The 24,039-nt window shown below is 39.7% G+C and overlaps 1 protein-coding gene across 1 annotated transcript in view; it reads right to left on the bottom strand.

Moving 5' to 3' along the window:
• PCDH15 (protocadherin related 15) overlaps positions 1 to 24,039 on the bottom strand; it is a 477,232-nt gene that overhangs the window by 15,338 nt on the left and 437,855 nt on the right. Inside the window, 4 exon segments of the mRNA XM_032191027.1 lie at positions 8,039 to 8,149; positions 9,068 to 9,076; positions 11,890 to 12,108; positions 17,757 to 17,933. Of these exon segments, the coding sequence (XP_032046918.1) occupies positions 8,039 to 8,149; positions 9,068 to 9,076; positions 11,890 to 12,108; positions 17,757 to 17,933 (516 nt within the window).

Below are 24,039 nucleotides of genomic sequence, written 5' to 3'. Positions count from 1 at the left end.
GACTGAAGCATCCATACATGTCCTAACCGCAGATTAAAAAAAAAAAAAAAAAAAAGAGAGAGAAAAAGCCAAGCACCACAGAAATGCTGAGTATCTCTAGACATTCTGATAAATAAGTACCTTTTTGCTCAGAATTATACGTTTGATATTGAACTGAATTTTAGTTTTTCTTCATTCTGTAATATATGCCTTTACCACTGTTTTTAAAAATATTCATTTTAAACATGAATATTCTTCATTTTGGCAAAGAAATAAATGAAACTTGCAGGTTGAACCAAACTAACATTCACTTAAATGCCAAAATGCTTTTACTTACCGTTTGTTTCAAAGGACAAGCTAATTGACATATTTAATGCAAAGGTCTGATTTAGATAACTGTGAGCAAAAAAGCCAGAATGTAAATCCATATTGCATGGATTTTTACAAGTACTTATAAACCATTCACTTAGTGACACTAATCAGAATGACTTTATTACATTTTAAGATAAGCAAGATGTATTAACTGAAGTTCATGGCAAATTAGCATGAAAGTTAGAGAGATGACATCAACATGAACATGCAAAATAAAAAAAAAATGCTTTGTACATTAAATCATTTACAAAATAAAAACTTTAAATGTGCAGTTACAATATATATATATATATATATATATAAAAGCAATGGAAGGCATGTAAGTGACATGAGGGAAAACAGACAGGTTTACTGACAAATCTAGAGAAAAACCTTCTTCTGACTTAAGAGATGCAAATGTGAGCTGAAAGAAAGCAAGCCAGCATAACAGAGCACTGCGTCATCTCCCACGCAATAAAAAGGTGAATTACTGTAATAATGCTGGCTCACTGTGCTGAGCCTGCTTACTATCAGCACTTGCTTTCTTTGACATCCGATATTTGACAGCAAGATTCCTCCCAGGTGGTACATTTTATGGGCAAAGCAAGAGATTCCCATTACAGACGCAGAAGAATTGCTCTGCTTGGTGGTATTAGCTACAGTGCAGGCTGCTTATCATAATGCAGGATCAAGCCCTCTGTCACCTATGACTGATCCTTGGGTACAAATAGACAGTTTTCCCCAAGCAGTTCTGGTAGAAAAAGACTGAGAACCAATGCCATAGAGCAGTACAATGTAGTGTTGAGAAAACCACTTGTAAAATCATACATTACAAATTTCTGAGGAAACAGGTAATACAAAGTCTCTATTTTGGGATTAGGACTAAGTAGTGATATACAGCGGAGAAAAGGAAAAAGTCTGAATTTCTGGAGAGTCTGAGGCAGATACCATGTGCTGCATTAGAGTCATCTCACTCAAAATGTAACATGCAGAAAACATCCAACCGAAAACATTACAGTGCTGTCGACTGGGATGGAAAGCGTTTCTCAAGCTCCTCCACAACACAGCTCAAGCTGCCATTCTGCTGGTTGTGCTCAGCCACTGCCTCTGGATTTGGCAGCTCTGGTGTTGCAACTGGTTTGAGCTTAGAAATGTGCTTGGGCAGAACGTGGTTTTTGTCTATTTGGCTGTACATGTTGGCCACGGACTTTTCAATTGCTGCTAAATTCTGAATGTTTTTAAGAATACCTTTCAGCTCCCTACGGGGAGGTGGCTCTGGCACTAGGGCCGGTGGCAGTACAGCTGGCTGTTTGGCAGGGGGTTTTGAATGCTTTGCAGGGGAGAGGTGCTGGGTGCTAAGAAGAGATGAAGAAAGAGACACGGGGGGCAGAGCTGGAGGATGTGGTGGCGACTGAGGAGGGGATGGAGGTGGAGGTGGCAGCAGTGGAGGTGGGGGTGGGGGTATTTTAGGTGGATCTGGAATGCTTTCTGCAACTTCTCCTTTGGTCTGAGGAGCTAGAAAACTTTGGCAAACTGATTTCTTTATCCTAAAAGACGGAGGAGTTGGCTTCCGAGTTGGTGGAGGAGAAAGTTCTTCAGGATAGTCGTGGTGAGTGATGATTACAGAGGGGACCGTGGAAGGCTCAGGCTCAACTACTTCAGCACAAGGTGTTGGAGAGGACAGAGGAGAAGAGCGAAGGCAAGGAGAAGCAACCACACTTTTAGGAGACTGCTCTAGCACGTTCTCTCTTTCTTGGAAACAGCTGCTGTGTGTTGGCGAACGGATGGATTTCACATCAGGAGATTTCACTTGCTTCATTTCCTGCAAAGCCTGCTGCTCAAATTGTCTTGCCTTCTCTTTTACAGTTAACTTGGGGCCACTTATTCTTTGAAATAGTGGACTGCTAAGATCATCTCTGCTAGGCTGATTTTCAGTTCCTTCATTCTCTGCTTTGAGTCTTTCCTGTTGCCACTGAATGGGGTCCATGATAACTGGCCTGCTCAGAGAACCAGGCACGTGTCTTTTGGTAACGTGAGCTGGTACCGTCCATGCACGGTGACTGCCTCCCAAGGAGGCATCTCTCAAGACTAAGTGCATAGGAGAAAGAGTATCTAGGGCATCGCTTCTTTTCCGTAGTAACCCAGCAGCAGCGGGACTCTGAGTGAAACCTTCCACATACAATGGGTTTTGAGTAGTTAATGGGTTCTCATCAGATAAAAAAGTAATGTTACTTGAAGATTTGGGGAGATTATTGTTCAATGATCCATTGATATTAGATTGCTTGTGAGCCTCGATAGCACGGGAAGCAAAGCTGCTTATAACTCTCTGACGATCTCCTTCTTCTAAGACTGATTTTTTTCCCCTGCTTTGTTGGAAATGGTAGAGAAGAAAAAGACTTGAAAGAAAAGAAGATAATCACATGTAAGGAAACATGCATGGACATAGATTTTTATGAGAGAGAAAAAAAGAATTTGTGATATGAATCAGAGCTGTAACAATACTTCCAGCAAACTACTACTACCCAACACACACACACAAAAGTCTACTAGACTACTGGGCAAGACATTTACTTTCACATATTCTTTAGGGGAGAATGACTTTAGGAGGAAGAGAAACTGTAAGATTTTAGCTACTCAGCAAGTTCAAAAATTGTTGACTTCTTCTTAAAAAGCATAGATTTCAAAAGTATCAGGGTCAGTACTGTACCCTGCCTTACAAGTGATAAAAAAAAAAATATCAATATTATGTACTATTGCTATACAGTTTCCCTGTGAGATAATATGGAATCATTGTATGTATCCTGTTTGTATATTTGTTTCCATCACTGACACAGCAGTGGCACTGTGCCATACAGCACACAGCCAACACAGGTTCACCTTCAAAATTCCTGTAAGTATTCTATTTTACAATAATTGTGCATCAAACCTCTGCAATTCTATAAAAATGGGTACAGTTAGGCAGCCTTTAAGTGTGCCTGCATTGCCTATTGAGGAGTGGCCACAGGTCAGCTGTAAAACTAGAACTGGGAGGCTGTAGCGAGGTGGGGGTTGGCCTGTTCTCCCACGTGCCTGGTGACAGGACGAGGGGGAATGGGCTTAAGTTGAGCCAGGGGAGTTTTAGGTTAGATGTTAGGAAGAACTTCTTCACTGAAAGGGTTATGAGGCACTGGAACAGGCTGCCCAGGGAAGTGGTGGAGTCACCATCCCTGGAGGTCTTTAAAAGACGTTTAGATGTAGAGCTTAGGGAAATGGTTTAGTGGGGACTGTTAGTGTTAGGTCAGAGGTTGGACTCGATGACCTTGAGGTCTCTTCCAACCTAGAAAATTCTGTGAAATTCTGTGAAACTGCTCTGCAAGCCGACAGTCAGCCTGAAACTGTGGCCACAGGGGGAGTCAGAGGTGCCCCAGGCACACCCAAAGCTCGGAGCTGCAAGGTGCAGGCCAGTGGGAGAAGAAGCCAGTCAGCTGAGATGCGTGTTGCACTCTATCCATTCTGAGACTGATTTTTACAGGCATTAATTCTTGCATTTATGATTCAGCTATTGATGCAGAAGTATCTGTATGTGTACTGATTTCATCTCTGCATCATGTTAGCCAAGCAAAAATCCCCTGTAGTTAGATTACATTTAACTTCTAGTCCAAAAGTAGGATGTCTCACCATTTCCTGGAATTTACCTAGCACTTCTGAGTGACTCATTAACATACCTTCTTCAAGGACTTCTAATACCAAACACTACCGAGCAGACTTTAAGATAAACAGAACTTTAAAACTCAGTATCCCCAAACTGTCTGCTAGAAAAGAGTGCCCCTAGATCCCTGTTTTAAATAATGAGACTGAAAATAAACTTTTTTCCCACCAACTACGAAAAATTTAGGATATTGGCCAACTCCAGATACAGCTAAAAGTGAAGCACTTGATACTTTTAAAGAGATTATCCTCCCCTCATTCAGATGAGACTGCATCAAAATGCATTTCCATCACTGCCATACACAGTTTTATTTTATTGTACCTAAACAGATCCCTGTCTAGTAGAGAGATGCAAGAAAACAGACCTCAAAATGATGCCTACTCTAAAAGCTCTCTGTGAAATTGTCCACAGGACAAGCTATAGGGAAGAATATGATGGTGTAAGGAGACATTATGGTAGAGTGGGGAGTAAAGGCAATATTAACATTACCGCTTTTGTGCAATTCAATTGGAACTTCACTGCCTTTGCCATTAGGTAAAGATACTTTGCGGCTACCCTATGCATTGAATGCCTCATTGAAAACTTTCCCCTTGCCTTAAGCAACTGCAGCTAAAATATAGAATGAGAGTAATGACATTTATACAAAAAATTACCACTAAAACTATTTTTAGAGTCTCTTGAGCTAACAGTTTTCCAAAAATTTCTGAGTTAAAAATTCTTATTTTTACAAAACTTGAGTCATATTCTTCTAACTTTTTGAAAAAAAAAAAAAGGAACAGTGGAAAAAAAATAACAATATTTTCCATTTTGACATGAATGTTGGAAGAAGCTGTATTAGACCTCTTGGACAGATTTCTCCATTATGCAGATATTTTTTATTTCCTTTTTTAATTAATATTTTTTCGACACTCCCTTCCCCCCTTTTTTTTTTATAGATCTGAAAATATTACTCAATCTAAATTACTGGAAACTTAACCTCTAGCGGTTAAACTAGAAAAACTGGAAATGTAATTTAATAACTCATTTGCTTTTTTTTTTTTTTTTTTTTTTTTTATGGCTGGGAGATGACTCACAAAGAGAAACTACAGTCTCCCATTTCCATAGGGACCCAGAAGGATCAAATAGAACCACTGTACAGCATACAGAGCTCACTGTCCCATTTGTGAACCCTCCCAGCAAAGCCACGGGGGGTTATATTAGTGAATAAACTCTTCCTCAGACACTACAGTTCTCCAAAAATCATTATGCCTTTGGGCAGAACATAACCATATACTGTAGATAACTGTTCTAGTGTAGAGTTGGTATGAAAAATAATTGATTTCACACTAATAATAAACTCTTTATTCTCAAGCAGCATACTTTAAGATTGGTCACGCATCCATCTATTTAGAGACGAGAGAAATAAATGATTCTGAACTTGAAGGACACCCTCCAGTAGAAAGCTCGTGCAAGATGACATAACCTTTATGCTACTGGAATGGATTATTTCAAAAGCTTCTTAGCTCCTTTCTTGGTTCATATGAGCTCTCTCACAGATGAGGTTATCCTGAAATCTTCTATTTATGTATGGATATTTTAATCAATGAGAAACTTCAGATCACCAGTATGAAGCCTATTTCTGTAAACTGAAAGATTAGTACCTGCCTAGAAAGGAATTACAAATAGCTGACTAAAAAAAAGATTTTGGTCCCATCCAATTCTAATATCGTAGGTCCATGACCAGAAAGCAAATCTCCTGTGTGCACACTCAGGATTTTAAGGATTTTATTGTTTTAATTCTTTTTCACCCTAGTATGACTATTTGGCCTCAGAAATAATACCATTCAAGTTCAGCAATCATACTTCATCTCTACATCCTACAAAAGGATAAAGAGGAATACAAGTATTGAAACTTCACAGTAAATGTCTTTCCTGTACTTGATCAATGGACAAATAAAAGATGAATTTCAGATTGCAAGGTTTAATGGGAACTAAGGTAAGGAAAACTAGCATTTCTACTAGCTACGAATATTAAGACAAGGAAATTAGCTTACTTACTGATGCCTATGTGTCCAGACAGAGAAAAATAAAAATTATGAGACAAGGTAGATTTAAAACTGAAGAGTTTAGTTTCATTTCATTTGCTAAAAACACCAAATTAAGAACACAAGACACAAGGCAGTACTGCAAATGAAAGATGACTGTCTCAGGACAACTACAGACAGGAAATATTTTACTAAACTTCATGTCAAAATTTAATAAAAGGTATTTCCTAAAAAGTAATTTCCTACGTTATACCAGTGCCTTGAAATCAAATAGTTGACAGAAAGAATGTGTAATTTGTACTTATTTTTATTGAATTATGTGTGTGTTTTTTGTTTGTTTTTTTAATCCTAGGCATATTCATTTAACTTTTAAGGATTTTTACTCATAGATATTTATCAGTTCCTTAACATAGCTGTATGCAAAGACATCTAGGAGAAAGTATTCTAAATATGGGATCTTTTCTTGGTGCTATTAAAAACTATTATTTATGAAAATGAATATAAATCTAAATCTAAATTCCAATTTTGCAAATCTATAAATTAGCACCTACATGTTTCAGTGCTAAAAAGTAATATAAATAATAATAATAATAATAAAAATCTTTGCAGGTATAATAACCCAGCATAATGAGGTTTGATCTGGGCTTAGCAGAAGGTATTCACTGGTGTACAAAGCGCAAATTTATCCATTGGGACATCCAATTCCCACTGATGATCAGCTTTATATCACTGCCAGTAAAATCAGCAGAAGTCATTTGTTAGTTTCAGTAGGAATTTAGTAAATGCAAAAGAAATAGGAATTCTATCCAGCAGGGCATTTCACTGCATGCATAAGTGTACAGATGTGATCCCATTTGGTTTGCAGTCAAAGTGCTCACATTCAAAGATGTGACTATATGCTATTGTCAAACACTTTTTTCCTCTCTTCCTGCCCCAGAAATAACACTTCACAAAGGCAAAAGGTATAGGAGGAAATCCAGCAGTTAGGAGAAGCTATTCTAAGAAAGCTCTGGCATCATTTCAAGCATTGAGCCTGCTCTCAGATGGCTAAGAGGTAAAGCAGCAGCAATAGGCATTGTCACACCTCCTTACCATTTAATAAACTCAATCACAGCATCTATAACATTTCAACACTCTGAACAAAATAAATAACGACTGAAAATACAGAAGGTGACAGTCCTCAATGAAACCAGCAGCTCCGTCTCCATGCCTCCAAACATTACTATTGCTGTATTCTTCAGCGTTACCCGTTTTTAAAATATAAACATTGATGAGTAAATCTGGAAAGTTGATAAGCAGCACCCTCACCCCCGCCCCTCCAGTACGGAACAAATATTAATTGGCTCTTCTCCACTGTAATGTTCTCATATTGAGAGTTAAATTGTTGTTGGAGTCCACACATTTCAGATTTACAAAGGCATGAGAACATTTTGTATCTTTGCAATGTTATTATATTACAAGCATCTAACAGGTAAAAGACATATCCATTGAACTGCCACTCGTTTCTCTGCACTGATAGTTCCTTTATGTTTAAATTTAATTTTCAAAATGTTTTTAATTTTAAAACGACAACAAGAAAAGAAAAAAAAAAAAAAGAGGTTTTGGTGCAGCAATTTTATTAGATGTGTTTAGTCAGCAGCTTTGGAAAATGTTGGCCTGGATTTTTATAAAGGAGCCATCCTGGCTCCCCCTCTTTGTGAAGGCCTGCTGTAGGCTCTAGAAAAAACATCTGGTTATGCCTTGCATTTTGCCAAATAAAAAGCTGTTAAAAATTCCCTTGTGCATTAAGAGAAATCCCCATTAGCAGGTTAAATTTTTATCTCCTTACAGAGACCTATTTATTTTCCAGATGTTGGAGAACCCCAAGCAGCTGGAGAAACATCCCTTCGTGAAGAAAAGCTTTTTTGACATTGACTGCTGGAAGTGGTATCCCTGCAAAGTGAATCATGGCTTTGGTCATTATCAATTATATTGATGTATTGCAAAGAACACTTACATGGTGCTGTCGCCAAGCTCTTCATAGAGGTTGTTGGCAGTGGTGCTGGCTGGTTTGCCTGCCGGTAGGGCCATCTGGATTCTTGCAGTCTTTGCGCACTCAGCCTGTCGCCTTCGGGAAGCCGTGCAGGGTGGAGAAATACACTCAAATTAGAAGCACTCTATACCCTAACATAAGCTGAAATGAAAAGATTTCTATGCTTTTTCCTGCAGTTTACAAAACATTCCTGCCTCTCATCCTCAAAGAGAAGTAGTAACGTGAGAATTTTTACCCATCTTTTGCACCTGCACATTATTTGTTCTTTCTTAGGGGAATCTCAGCACCCACCATGGACAGACACCTCCTGAGCCCAGCACTGCCAATTTGCAGCAAGCACTTCCAGGCAATGATGCACACGCTAGCTCTGACACTGCTCTTATTAGCAGGTTTATTATACTGGCTGTCCAGGGATAATAACAAAGAGAGTAAGCTCCTTTGACTATTTTATTCCAATGCCAAGATACTATAATTTTAAATATAAAACTCTGACAAAGTTTAATTCATCACTTACAACTCATTTCTCATTACAGTTGACTGCTAAATTTCAGTCTCAACATTTTTTCTAAGATTTTTTTTTTATGGGTAAATTCACTGCAACAAAACAAAACAAACAGAAAGAAAAACCACACAACTCTATTTTCTACTTAGAAAATAAAAACTATGGTTTCTCATTTGCACCCCAGCCTGACATGTAGGTGCTTGCTTGAGGAATACCACACATGGATTAATATTTTTTCTGTCCTCTGCAGGAAACAGGCTATGTCCTGAACAGTGGTATCTTCAATGCATGTTAGCATGCAATAATAAAAGGCCCTGAGTGGCCATACATGTATCACTCGAAAGCCTTGCTGTACAGGATGTTCAGAAACAAATTGGAGTGTAGGAAGTAAGTCTCACTGCTTGTCAGTTACCCTGTTAAAACTGAACACAAGTAAGCCCTCAGAATTCCTATGCAAGCATTTAGAAACAAAGCAGAAAACAAATACTTACTCTTTGAATCTGTTTTGTTATGCAGTAAAAAGATGAGGAGATAAAATGGAAGGTTAAATTAATTCTGTTTGCAACAATTGTCCTAAACAGTGAAACTAATAGGAGTAATAAACTAGATGCTACTTAATTATTCCACACATAAAATTACAGAATTAATGACATGTTTAAAGAATCGTAATTTCCAGAGCTGAACAGTGAGTGTTTAGCTGCTATTTGCACTACTCTTGAAACAATTTTGCAGTCAGTATAAGCATGAATTACAGCAGGGAAAATTGCTTTGGGCTTACAGAAAACAAGTCCCTGCCACACATACAGAAAGAAAAGAAAAAGACACAAAAACAGGATCTACCTTGTCATATTTCGTTAGCCAATAGACTATTAGAGCTGTGTTTTTATAACTGCTTTATCCCTTTAAAATATTTTGAGAATGCTACAGAAAATGTCTTCAGTAGTGAAAGAGTATTATTTTCAATTTCTATTAAGAAAATGGCATTTTTTTGATTAATAGTCTATTACTTATACTTACCTTCTGGGGTTACATTAAATAGTGTATTTCTAAGACACTAAGTAATGGCAAGGAATAATGAGTTTCTGGCTTATTTACAAAAGCCATAAATGTAGGCATTGAACTGCACTTTGACAGTGTTTATTTTATACTTAGAAGATAACTCATTTAATTTAAGTAGTACTTTTATAAAATTTAGTAAGTAAAATTAATCCTCTGAATGTTAACTTGATCATGGGTCTGGAAAGCACTGAAAAATGCCCCTACTGCACATAAAAAGTTTTAACAGTGAGAAAATATTTAAAATTTCCATTATATGTGCTGAGATTATGACAGTTAATTTTATTATTTATTTAATGATAAAAATAATATAAAACAATGTTTATACTCAGAGGCAGACTTGAGTATCTCCTTTGCCAGAGTGTTATCAGGAAAAATACTGAAGCTCCTTTCAAAGAGGAGGAAAAGGCTGTAATGCTGTTGCTATTTATTAACAGTAAAATGCCTTTTATTTTCTTCGGTCCTCTTCAGTGATACCTTTTCCATAAAGGTATAGTTTACTCACACCGGTCTGCTCTGAATCCAACTCCAAGTCATACTTCTAGACTGTGATTTTTGATGAAGTTAGACAGATTCCTTCAAGTCCTTAAGAGACTGTTAATCTCCTTTGATTACCTAACAGGCACCAAGGAGAAATATTGCTATTACCTTTCTTAGGGAACCAGGCCACTCGGATAATAAAAACAGTAATCACTTACTACTGGTAGGTTGGGCTGGTTCAGTAGTGTTTCACTGGAAGCTAACAGCTAACTTTACGTATTAATGACAGATATAAAGCAGCTTTGAGATGTGCTGCCATCCCACTGGTACAAAGTTTGTCAAGCACTTCCAGACTCCTGTAAAAGACTTTCTGCTTTGACCCAAACTGTTTGGAAATACTGGGGTGTAAACGCACTCCAAAGAACCTGCAGTAGCCATTAGAAAATGGCTGTTCTTGCCTACTTTTCTGATGTCACCATGGAGAGTGCTTTCAGGCAGGCTACTATTTTGTCCGTGTAGGATAAGCTTTTCGCATGATGAATAACATATCACAGAATCATCTAACATAGTACTTTTCTAACTCCAAATGGCAGTGCAGAAAGGAAAAATGCAGTGTTTAAATCCCATCTGGAATGCTGTACTATATTACACCTATTGCAGCATTCAAATTGTAAGTGCTCTCTGGCAACACGTGCACATCAGCTTGTCTGTGCCCTCTCCTCCCACAGACTCCTGCAACACTGCAGCAGGAGTCTGCAGAGGCGCTGCCACTTCATTGCCCTTGATGTAGTGAAGGGAGCAGACAACAAAGCATTTCTCAAAAAGCAAACAAATGATCAAAAAAAAACAAATCAAAAAATCCACCATGGCTCTGAGAACCCCATCCTGCCTGGTCTGACAGAGCAAAGGTTTCCCACAATAAGGGCACATTGCATTCCATCTAGTTCATCGATTTTTAAATGGAGATAGAAGGGCATGGAGATACAGATGGATGTATGTACAAGTTGAATACAGCTTGTTACTGAGGAAGATGCATGGACTTATTTAGGTTTTGGTTTTGCAATGATTGATAATTTTTGCTCTGCATATTAGAAATCTTTCATTTAGAATTGAATTAGAAATCTTTCATTTCAGCTGAAGATTTTTTAGTGGACCTGAAACAGTCCATTTCATAGAACTAGTTAGCGATGTTGATCCTTTAATTAGTGTACTAGTCCCATGACTTAAAACTCTTGAGTCTATGAAAGGTGAATGAAAATATCAAGCAGGTTCTTTCTGGTTATGCTGACTTGAATAGCACTAACATGGCACAAAATCAAATTTTCATTAAATATTTGCAATTAAGAAGCACACAGAGAAAATATATAACTGAATATTTTAGGATTTAAACAAAAAATCAGTTGAGTCCTCCTCTTATTTTGACTGAGCTATGCAGTTTGATCTTTGATTCACTTATTTAACCAGCACTATTTTCTTTATTTTTTAATTTTTTTTTTGCATGTAATTCAGTTTAAATCTACACTTGCATTTCAGATGTCTGGCTTTTGATCTTGTGTTTCAACTTAAGAAAGAATAACAAGATGTGCTTCCCATGCATCTCCTCTTTCCATGCAAAGCCCCCATTAAACATTAACCAACTAGTGTGATGGGAGGGACGTTACAAGTATTTCCCTGTATGTAGACTGCCAATAAAGGAAAGTTTGCAAAACAGCTCAGTTAAGAACTGTAGTGTCCTTACTACAACATCGCTGTTACTAAAAGGAGTCAGAATACTTACTGTCTGTAGCTGACCATAACAATTAATATAGCTGGCATACAGCAGAGGATGATAATGACGGCCAGAGCAAGGAGTGCACCTTCTGTGTAGCCTACAGCTTGCGCCTGCTTCTTGACATTCGCTACCACGTCCGGGGTGCGAATCTCCAGGATGCGTCCCCCCTGTCCCAGGTACGGCTGGAACTCTTTATTGATATCCAGCAGTTTGCCATCAAGGAACCTTCAGTGTCACAAAAGAAAACTATTACAGCCAACCTCATTAACCGTGTTTGAATTACTGCATAGTTGGGTTAATAACTATGCTCTGATAAAGCACATACCTCTCCTTTATGTGTTTAAGAATATCAGTAATTCCCCATAATTCCCATGTCAGTGGTAACTCCAACGTACTTAATGCCAGAACACAGTTCAAACACTGAAACGGGGCAGTGAGCTGAAGCTTATTCTCATTTCTAGGGGCAAAAAGTTCTCCATGCCATAGGGAACAGCATGGCCAACAGTTTGTTTTGTGCTTTCTCCTTCAGTGCAGAGGATTAACTAACCCTCCTGCACACATCCCTAATGACTGTTGAACTTGATGCTAAACTAGAAGCACCTAATTTTTAAAGGACTTTCCTTAGTTTCTTAGGGCAACCTTTTTGGTTGGTGATCGTCCAGTTTGTTCCTTTTTAACCTTCCTCTCAATATTAAAAACAAGGTGATATGGAAAACTTTTATCTGGAAAAATTACGAAGATTAATAATCCTCCCCTCACACAGCTGCATCAATTTGGAATCTTATTCTTGCATCTGCTCTGCCTAGTTAGCCTCCATGTCTCTGCTATTTTCTTACAACACAGTGCTAATACAATGTACTGAATTACTTGAATAAGACTTCCGACTCTCCTTCCTAAGGACTTCTCAAGGATGGCAACAGGAAAACACCAATAATAAGACGAAATCATCTCGAGGGGGAGAGAACATCTCTCAAAAGATGGCACAGCATGTTGTTTTTTTTCACTGGCTTCAAGCTATTTTAGAGCAAACTATCCGTTAGTGATTTTTTTTAGGTGGAACCTGTAGTAGCATTCTGAAAGATACAGAATTGCAAGGAGGAGGAGGATAAAATTTTAGAAAATAATCTTGTTTCCTTCTAGATTTATTATTATTTTTTAAATAAGATGAAGTTTACCTCTTCTGGAGTTTCACACCTCTACTAAAAGGAAAAGCACTAACTGCAAATAATAAATTTTTATTTAAACTTCACAGGTTATCTGAACACGTCCAGATACCAGAACAATCTTGACTAATGGTGATAATTACAGGATCAATATGGTATCAAAAAGATACTGGTATGAAGTAGGCCTACCAGACACATAGTTAAGACAGTTAAATCCTATGGCAAAAGTGGGGTATTAGCTAGTCGGGAACTCTTGTCACTCCTTGTAACCTACAGTAATGTCCATCTTCCATTTAATTTCAGATTTTGTGCATCACTATGAGAGGACTTTGAAGAAGAGTTATGAAGCAAAGGAATAGAACAGTCCCTGAAAAAGCAAATATGGTGGAAGAAGTTCAGTACGTGGTCTGATAACTGGCAGTTTCAAGAGGAGCAGCGGAGCAGATAAATGTAATCCTAATCAAGTTATCTTATTTCCCATATAATTTAAAATACTCTCCCATATGACTTTAACAAAAATAAATAAATAAAAATACAGGGCTGTAATTTCCAAAGGAGAAGAAAACATGTTGGATCACTTTGAAAGTGAGGACTGACTCTTTCACAAGCTGCCAAGTAGTTTCCTTGAACTCCAGCCATAAAGACCACAGTGGGAGGCACCCACTTGGATGGACAAGGATCCTGCTGGCTCTAAGCTATAGCAAAATCCCCACTCTGTCCATGTACACAGGTTTTTCTAGAAATTGCTGTGAAAAGCACAGATTAAAAAAAAAGACCAACACAACAACAACAAAATATTCTGAAACAATTTCTGCATATTAACTCTGGATGTCTAAAGGAAGTCTGAAATAGCTTTTATTTCATTTGGGTGATCACAAGACAAATTACACTCCTAAAAGACCACTTCTTAAAGGCTGTTCATTTCTTGCAATTGATTTCCTCTCAAGCAAATTTGTTTACTGATAAATTCTCATAGCATTCATTCATCCCCACTTTTTTCTAACTTCGGAGAGTGTGTGATCTGATCTGTGTGTGTAATCTATCAGCTGGATCTCCTGACACACAGAGCAACAATCCCAAATGGCGAAATGATGGGTCCCGGTTCTGTGTGATACCAGCTTCAAAGAGGAGCAGTGACTACTCACAGACTTGCAGTCTCACAAAACCAACCCAAAGCATTTTGAAGAACAGTGTCCCTTTGTACTGCTGTGCTCTACTAATATTCACAACTGATTCCTTGATTTTTTTCTACAAAGTGTTTTCTGGGTAATTAAGCAAAAATCCCTTTTCTCTGCCTGAAGACCCGCAATGATGGTTTGCAAGTATAGAGTACAAATGGTTCTCTAATTCGTTTGTTGTTCACTAGGTGTCACTGCTGCACGTTACACATCCTTTTAGCTGGCCAAAGACATCATTCAGCTAGGACAGCATTAAATCTCTGCAAGATTTTGAAAGTCTCTCTTAAAAATTCTGTTAGCATTTTCTTGATAAACCCTGTTTTACAAGGTTCGTAACTCAACTGTTCACATTCTACTCCGTGATGAAACATGATACATTGTGCAAAAGATTCAGACAGGCAAAGTATTTTATTTTTAATGGTGGACATTTTCCACCTAATATATGCAGGACAAATTTTCTAGATTCAACTTTTTTATGCTCTAATAAATCGAACCTTCTTTCATATAAAAGATTAAGAAAAATGAGGCTGATCATTTCAGTCTGTAGTATTATCTAAGAGGCCTCAAAACCTTATAGGAGTTTGGCATAAAGGGAGGAAATATCAAAGCAGTTAGTATTCGCATACTTTTTGGTCTAACAAGACAGATTCCTGGTTAATAAAGATGTCAGATAATCAGATGTAAGAGTCCTAAGGAAAAGTATGAATCTCTCACTGCATATCAGTCTTACAGAGTACAGGACAGGGAAAAATTGAAAGTTGATAATATCCCATACATTTTCAAATCAGAGAAATGAATAACGTTCCATTCAAGCTGGAAAATTTGCCTTTAACCTGTCTTAACTCTATTCGGTATATTCCACTGGGGACACAAACATCCCCAAAGACATTCCTACATTCTCAATGGGCACCAAAATCAAAGGGATACATTTTCTGTCCATGAAGAGAGTCTGCAACAGGAAAATATCTTTCTTAGGGACTGGAAAGAACAAACTACCACCACTAGCTCACTTTCTTATTCCAATACTAGCATTGTAGAGTGCTTTCCAAAGAGAGGAAGGAACAAAAGGGTGACAGAAGATTTTTCAAACTGTCATCATGGACACATAAGTTTTCTGAACCTGGGCAGCACAGAATAATGTCTTTTTGACCTTGAGTGTTTCTAATGGGATCCCACCTCAGCCATACTCTAAACTGGAAGAAAATCCAGCCCTCAATGGATTTACAAACGGAGGAAGTGGAGAAATAACAAGTAGGACAAATTGCTACCAAAAATGAAGACACTCCATTCTGGGAACTGGCAGTAGACAAGTGAACACAAACTCCCAATACATTGCTAAGACTGAACAAGACTTTATGACCCTGGAGATGCCTACAAACAAACAAACAAACAAAAAAATATGGTCAGCAGAAGGAAGGAGGCTATATTGCCTTTTATTTGCCACTGCTCTGAAAACTATCTCTGCTAAACTGCATCAGATTTTTATACTGCTAGTTCAGAGAGAGATACTGCAAGACTGGAGAGGGTGCAAAGAGACTAAGTGATTAAAAAACTTAAAACATTTCTCAGAGTGCAGAGCACAAAGAACTTGTTAAAAAAAAAAAATATTAAGAGGATGATGTGATCATAATCTTAGGCTTTAGGGGGAACCAGAAATTAAAAGCACCAATTGTGTGGTTCAATCTAGCACCCGGAGTTATAGCTAAACACAATGACTGCACTTAGACATATTTAATATATATGTATATATATATATTTTTTTAAAGTCTACTTTTTGGCAGTAAAAATAATTACCACTGCAGTAACATCATGAAGGTTGTAGTTGATTGGATTTTCTCAAACAGTTCCTTTGCTGAAAGACGTGCTCAAAGCACAATTAATTCTGGGAATTCCTATGATCTTTATTATACCAGGTCAGACTGATCACAGTGATCTTTTCCAACCTATAAACTCTGAATATATGCAGAGATTTAGTATGCTATAATTCATCTGTACTAAACTAAGAGCTGGGGAGAACAAGCCCTTTTCCAATCATAGTTCACTGAGATGGCTCACAGCCATTTACTTTAGAGGCTGCTGACTGACGTGCTGCTTTATGCCATCATTGAGCAGTTTGGTCTAGTTTTCACTGAGTTAAAAAGCAAACGCATAGGTGAAACTCATGCAAAAACACACCAAAAGATAGTGCCTGCTTTAGAGGAAGAACTTGATTACCCTTTTCCCTGTTTTGATACATATGCAGAACGCTGAAACAAAAATACAGTTCCTAACAAGATGGTTCTGTGACTGTTTTGATACCCTGGCAGTTGAATGGGTTGAAATACTGATTTTGTAACAAAACCTACTCACCCCTAGTGATGACTCTGAAAAAAAAATAACGTAAAGAGATTATATTAATTCTGTTTTCCTTACCCATGTAATCTCTGGCTTCTCCAAGTTTTTTTTTTCCAGGGTGGAGAACAGAGCTGCATGTCAGCATGGTGTCCCCTGGGAGCTCTGCTAAGGTGCAGAACCCCGGGCAGGGGGGCACCCTATCAAACCTGCCACAGGGACAAGAGCTGGCCCCACCACAGTCAACATGCTGTGAGCACAAACCCATCAGTAAAAAGTCTCTTGTGTTTTATGCAACACTGGAACTTTACTCCGACTTTGGAAATAGATCGAAAAGACAAAATAACATCAAATCGTGTATGTGGGTGATCTGTCTTACAGTTCTCCCCATCTCTAACAGCTGGTGGGATGTCCCCATGCAGATCTGTCTGCCCAGCCCACTGGGGACCTGTGAGCACTGATTTCCTACATGTAAATGCACACCCTAGTAACATCCCAATGGCTGTGCTTTGGACCAGGTACACACCACCTCTTTTCCCTTCCCTTCCCTTCCCTTCCCTTCCCTTCCCTTCCCTTCCCTTCCCTTCCCTTCCCTTCCCTTCCCTTCCCTTCCCTTCCCTTCCCTTCCCTTCCCTTCCCTTCCCTTCCCTTCCCTTCCCTTCCCTTCCCTTCCCTTCCCTTCCCTTCCCTTCCCTTCCCTTCCCTTCCCTTCCCTTCCCTTCCCTTCCCTTCCCTTCCCTTCCCTTCCCTCTTTTCTTCTCCTTTGGTTTCTACAAATAAAAAAAAATAATGAAGGAGATATGCCCCCAACAGAAACTGCAGAAAGCCTCAAGGTCAATAACTGGAACACCAAAACCCTTGCCTGGAGATCACCGAGCAGTTTTGCTACATTGAAAGTAAATTCCTTCAGAGAATTTATACTGGAAGCTGCTCTCCAGAGTGAAGCAAATGTATCGCAAGCTCTCGTGGGGCAAGGTCTACACCACACATGCTGGGGCCATTCACTTCAGGGGAATGGGCTGAACCTAGTAAGAAGTAAACTCCCAAGCTGCATGTAGCGTAGATGTAGGTGTTGTACACCTGCTGCTTCAATAGATTTTTTCTGTTCCCATTGTGTTGAACCACTTACTAACAGTGACAGACCCAGAAGCTTCAAAACAGTCCTTAGAAGTGTAAGAAGAGTGACAAATAATATACTCACTTAAAAAGTTCATTCCTCATTATAGCTCGATTTGTTTGCGGGTCGATCGCATAGACCATGAGGTCAGACTTCGTATAATCCTCTTCAGAGTACCCATCCCCAAACCTCCGTGCACCAATGGATTCCACCACGACTGTAGCACCTGGAATCTGATCCTGGACATAGCGCTCCAAAATCCTGAAAATGAGATGGAGCCAGAAAGCTGCAGTGATTTATTCGTGCTGATCGAGACTGACAGCCTGAACAACATACTAACAGACAAAAACCACTGGCTTAGATGGACAGTAACCTTCAGAGCTCTTTTTGGAAACCTCCACTCCAATATAGACTCTTAAATGCTCAACTCTTGGGAAAAGCTTAGCAGTGTTAGGAGAGGTCATCAGAAACAGTGTCCTTAAGTCTAGTTCTTTGTATTCATGACATCAGTTGAGTTTTAAATGGCTCATGGGAAACACCAACTATATTTCAAGAAAACAAAACAACAACAAGCAAACAAAAAAACTGTCATCCTTGTATTAAGCTGTATGATTTCATAATCCTTCAGTTCCAGCATTACACAGAGTGCAGACAATAAATTTTCACCCTCAGAAACAACAATTTCAACCATTTTCTGTGGGATATTTCATCTGGCCCTCTAACATAGCACCTGCTGTTTCGGAGGGCATGAATAAGTTTTACAGCTGTAAGAAACTTGGAATACCAGGCTGACAGGTTTGCCACGGAACAAATATAAGAAAATACAGAAGTTATACAAGCAAAAGAAACATAGGTTGATAGAATTTAGAGGCAGCTATGCCTGAGATAACAAGGGTATAATGACAATAAACAAAACCAAATCTATCCTTTTTCCAAAGGGAAGGACTCATTAAAAGCCAGCTGTCTTTCTATACTCTACACTCTGCAGATACGTATATGAATAACAATATGTCAATACAAGAGAACAATACAATTCTGGGGACATAGAATCTGTTAGAAAAGATGACATTTACAGTTTTATTTATTTATATGTTATAATTCTTGATGATGAATCAAGCTTTTTTTTTTTTTTTTTTCCTCCTGACTACTGAACGTCCAATCTTAGTACATGCTTTCGGAAGTAATTTTTCTGCATCTTTCCATGAAGAACTGTTTATGGGATTAGTCATAAAATCTGGTCTGACTCCTAAAATATTCACAAAAGGCAAAGTTACAATGGACACTTGCAGAACATCCCTCTGAATGAAAAAATAGGCACACTCATGCCTGTGCCCAGCTGAATTGCCTTCAGTGTGTCTGCAAAAGCTACGAATCAATGGGGCAAGGACATCACTGAGCACCTGAGAAGTTTCTGCACAGACACAGTCACAACCTGAGCCTCAGATATCGGGAGCTACAGGGAAGTTATAAGCATAACTCACTACTGCTCTAACAAGCAACTTTAGAAAGAACAGTATCTTACCACAGTTAAGAATGTATTTATTATTTCCTTCCTCCCTGTCTGATCCCCTGCTCCATTGGGGCCCATAAAATTCGCTGAGCTCCTGTAGCAGACTGCTTCTATGCATCTGCACCACTGCATATCCAACAAAGAAGAGATCTAGCGCTCAACAGCTCAGCTGTATGCAGTTCAAGTCCTGCAGGTACCAGGCAGAACTGGTACAACCATCAGGACTGGCTGGGTGGTGGACAGGAGGGGTGGTGGGGAGCCAAACTCTAGCCAGAACGGATGGAGCCCGATGGAGAACAGAGAGGTTTAGATGGTGACATCAGATGAGTCTGTCGGGTAAGGGCAGAACACATCCCAGGGAAAACAAGAAAACTACCTCTGCCCACAGACTGGCTAACATGGGGAGGTTTACAGACTGGGACTCAGAAGGGTTTCCCACAGACAGTTCCATAAACAAGGGCATAAAAGCTAATATTGTCAATACTGAATACAAGGAATATGCCGAAATAAACAAGATAAGCTGGAATCACTCCATCAGAACTATTTTGTATTACAAATATATTTGAAATATATTATTTGAATTTGTAATAAACTTTATATTACAATACAAAGCAGTATTGCCATCTCGTGATTTTCCATGACCACTGATTCACATTTATCCACCTCATTACTCTGCTCTGTATGTGACAATTTACCATACCCTTAAAATAGAGGCATGTCTCTAAGATTTTGAAAAATCCAAGTTTGTTAGACTCAGGCCTTAGTCTCTCTGTACATAATGAAGATACACTGTCAGTGTAGAGCCATTTTTGTAGAAATAGCAAGAAGTAGGCTGGCTGACACACTGCTGGCTGACCAGTGGCCTGTTGCACTCCTGCTGCTTACAGCTATGGCAAACTGCTCATCTCTGAGCAAAGCCTTACATCAATATAAGCTGTCTTTAGAAAGCTTTTATAATATACATGGATTCACACAGACGAAGTATGTAAATTGTTTACCTCCTTCATTAGTATAAAATCACCTTCTGATACTGCAGTGGAGTTTGCTTTTGCTTCCTTGCACAGAACTACTATTTTGCCCACTACACAAATGGTCTGCAAGGTTGGGCAGTTACAATGCAAGGTCACTTTCAGCGGAACTTGGTAACAACACTCCCTTTTCTCACAAATTCCTGGCATTGCTTCTGCAGGAGTTTATTGGCAGTGGGAAAAAGTGAAGGCCAAATACCATACTGCTATGAGACCATCAGGAATGGGTACGCTGCAGCAGCTGGCTTTAACTGACATTGCAAGACACGCCACGAAGTACGGTGGAGTGTCAGTAGGACTTCATCTGAAACACAAATTTCACATTTTGGTTGAAATATGTAATAAATGCACTGAAGACTGAAAAACAGCACTTAAAGAATGCACTTAAAGACAGGGCAGTTCCTTGTGAAGATATTTTAAAAGTCATTCACCTGAACTTGTAATACTGAAAAACCCTACTAAAAGTGGCTGCCTGCACGTAATACTTGACAGAAAAACAATTTTTTAAAATGCTTCCTTTAAGTAACAACAGCATTTGTAGTTACACTATATTTATTAGCAAAAATCAGTCTAAAATTCCTCTCATTAATGCAATTAGAGTAGCTATCCCCCAACAGTGGTGTACATGAGCATGAGGACCAGAGCTTAAGCGGCGATGGTGCCTTCCTACTGCTCCAACGCTGGTTAGCTCTGCAGACATAATGCAATGCGCAGAAACGCCTCCTAGTGCATCTTCATTCCTCCTGCTTTCTGAATTCCCATCAGCAATACAAATGGAGTGAAATGAAGGACGAGAGGATTTTCACTATCACTGAGGACACAACATGGCTCTAAATATTCTGAAAACTCAGATACAGCTTTTTTTTCCATCTTTAGATGCAAGAGAAAGACAAAAGCAAAAACACCCCAACCCTACAAAACCAAACCACAGGGGTGTTGGTTCACTGTGCAGCATTCTGCTTCCCAGAATGCTGCAGAAACCAGAAAACCAAAGCCTGAAGGTTGGGATGCAGCAGCTCACTCCGAGTACTGTGCCTACTAGCAGGGCTGACGCACCACGCTACCAGGCAGGGTGAGCCTCCTGCGCCCAATCCAGGCAGAGAAGACCCCCGCCGAGCACAGGATTATGTTGTGGGGTCAGCCTGGCATCATGGCACCGTTCTGCTTTCTCCCCACAGCTGCAAGGATCCAGCACACCAGATGTGCCCCTGCACGGGTGAGATCCTGACCTGAGGCCTGCTACTGAGAAAGACACAAAGCACAAGCACATGTAAGGCTCACTTGGAAACTTCTTTGAAAACTAGTGTGAAGGCCCACACAAATTGGTTAATTCATCTCAAAATGTAAGATACGGAGCCAGCTACATGAAAGTCCAGCAGCAATGGGAACTCTATGAGATTCTACAGGGTACAACAACAGCCAGGTTTGGTGGACCTCCGCTGTCCCTGGAAGAGATGCACGAATGACCCAAAAGCATCGCAATGTCCCAGTAGCTTTATGCCCCTGAGCTGGACTGCTCAGCTGTATGCGCACCCGTGGAATCAGCACACAAGCAAAAGAAACTATTCAGTCTGGAAAGCATCTAAGACTTCTGGTCATACCTGAATTTAAGCAGGGTGCAAATTTCTTAGCAGAAAATTCTATCAAAAAAATCACAATAATCACAGTTCTCTGAAATAAATGAATAATAAATGAAAAGAAAATTTGTCTTTCCCTCAGGACTCAGAAATAACAGATACTATAGACTTTGAGATGCATGTGTTGATGACCAGGTATTGTGTGCAACTTTCAGCTCCTGCACTGAAAATCCTAGCTCCCCAGAACCGCTTCTAAATCCTAACAAATCCAAATTCTAGGTATTTGGAAACGTAAGCAAATTCAGCAACAACGGACAGCAGAGAGCAGTCAGCTCTGCCAATGCACATTAATACACCCTTTTCAAGTGTTTCACACCTGAGTGTACTCTCCCAATTTTCCTTGACTTCAGCCAAATTCTGGTTATGGTGAGTTTTTGCAGGGTTAGTACCGGGCAGCTAACCAGCTAGATATTTTCAGCTGCACTTTAAGGAACAGACAGGGCCTGTTCCGGCCTTGCTGTGCAGCTGCCCACAGCTTTGCGGGGTGAGGCAGGCAGACCCCAGCCCCCTTCTCGCAGCACTAGCACCAGCCCGCAGCCCGACCATGGTACCTCTGGGGTGGTGCAGAGCTGTCCTGAGCCTGCCTGCACTGCTCGAAACCCTCCCTGATCAGCTCCATCAGCACTCAGCCTCTTTCTGCTGTTATGTAGAATAAAAAAGCTGGAACTGGGGTTTATTTCACGCCTGAGAATATTACTTCTTTATAAAATGCCAAGGATTATTTTTACTACATCACACAGAATAGAAATGTGACACAAAGCATGCATCTAAGAAGGAAGTAGCAACACTGAGCCAATTCACTCTGTGTACAACAACATTAAATTATTTAGAAAACAACCCAGAGACAATGTCTTTATACCTAGTTACCCTAATCCTATAAAAGCATATTTTATTGGACAATATAAAGGAAATTTGCTTTCTTACATACTGCTGAAGTTTGTGATGTGCTTATCATGCACAATCCCGTCCTCCAAAAACCCTACAGGCTCTCCGATCGTTTATTTCAGTATCATTTCCCCAGCTGCAGAAGGAACATCACGCTGCGCTCACCTAGAGAGTATCACCCGGACACATCTGGACTTGGACCCAGAAAACTTATCTCCACATCTCAGCACAAAAGGTTCCTTACTGCAGTAGTAAGCAATTCCAAACAGAAGTAGAGGTTTACAGCTTTCTCCGAGAAGCCATGCGCTGCATTATGGTGTTTCAGAGACCGCACGCTGGCGGAGCGATGTGTGGTATTACTGGGGAGGAGGTGGCTGAACCAGAGCCTTCCAGTTGACAGGGGAGCACCACGTGGAAAGGCAGGAGCTCAATAAGCTTTGGTCTTCATCAGCTAACTTAATAAAGCTTGCTTAACACCACTAGCTGTCCTGATTGCAGTGGAGGCTAAGATCAGCTAAGAAGCGGACTGGGCTCTGTTAGCACCACACACAGCTACAGCCACAGGATGTGCGTTCTCCAAGCAAAGCTCGATGTAGCGTGGATATGAAATACAGTATGGCCACTTGGAGGCAAATGTCACAGTCGCTAATCTCACTACCAACTTGCTGATTTTGCAATATGCTTTAGAAAGAAACAATGCAGGACACAGAAGTCAAAGGGGAAAAGGCAGAGGAAGGGTGGGCTCAGCTGACAGCATCAGAGAGTGCTGAGGCAAAGCACATAGTGGCTGTAGCACTACTTGCGGCTCACAAATGCTTTCTTTGACCAGGGGAGGAAAGCCACTGCCAGTTGCACAGTGCTTAATACTGCTTAATAGACAGCTCTGCCACCACCTCAATGTACTAGTCGACTCAGCTGTAATTCTAGGCATAATTCAGACATTATGTGGCAAAAAAAAAACATAATGCAAGCAACAGAACCGTACTTCTCCTATGTGCAAACTACCAAGTCTGCATGATTTCTATACTGCAACCAAATCCAGCAGAAGACACAGGTTCGCTTTTTACTAATTCTTGGAGCAAGGTCAAAACAAACAAACAAACAATAAACCATTTGGTTGAAGGTTTAACAACTCAACTACCTTCGGAGGCACCACATTTCCAAACAAGCATCTCTAGGGTGGTGCACCCAAAGGGGAGCTGTGTCTGACTTGACTGAAGGTGCCAAGAACGCTGGCATCCCGCTGATGTCTCCTGACATCTAATTCCATTATGTGCAGCCACATTTCGGTAAGTATGTTGCATTTC

Source organism: Aythya fuligula, chromosome 7 (genome assembly GCF_009819795.1).
Source record: "Aythya fuligula isolate bAytFul2 chromosome 7, bAytFul2.pri, whole genome shotgun sequence".
Lineage (NCBI taxonomy): Eukaryota > Metazoa > Chordata > Aves > Anseriformes > Anatidae > Aythya > Aythya fuligula.
This window is presented reverse-complemented; position numbering and strand designations above follow the sequence as displayed.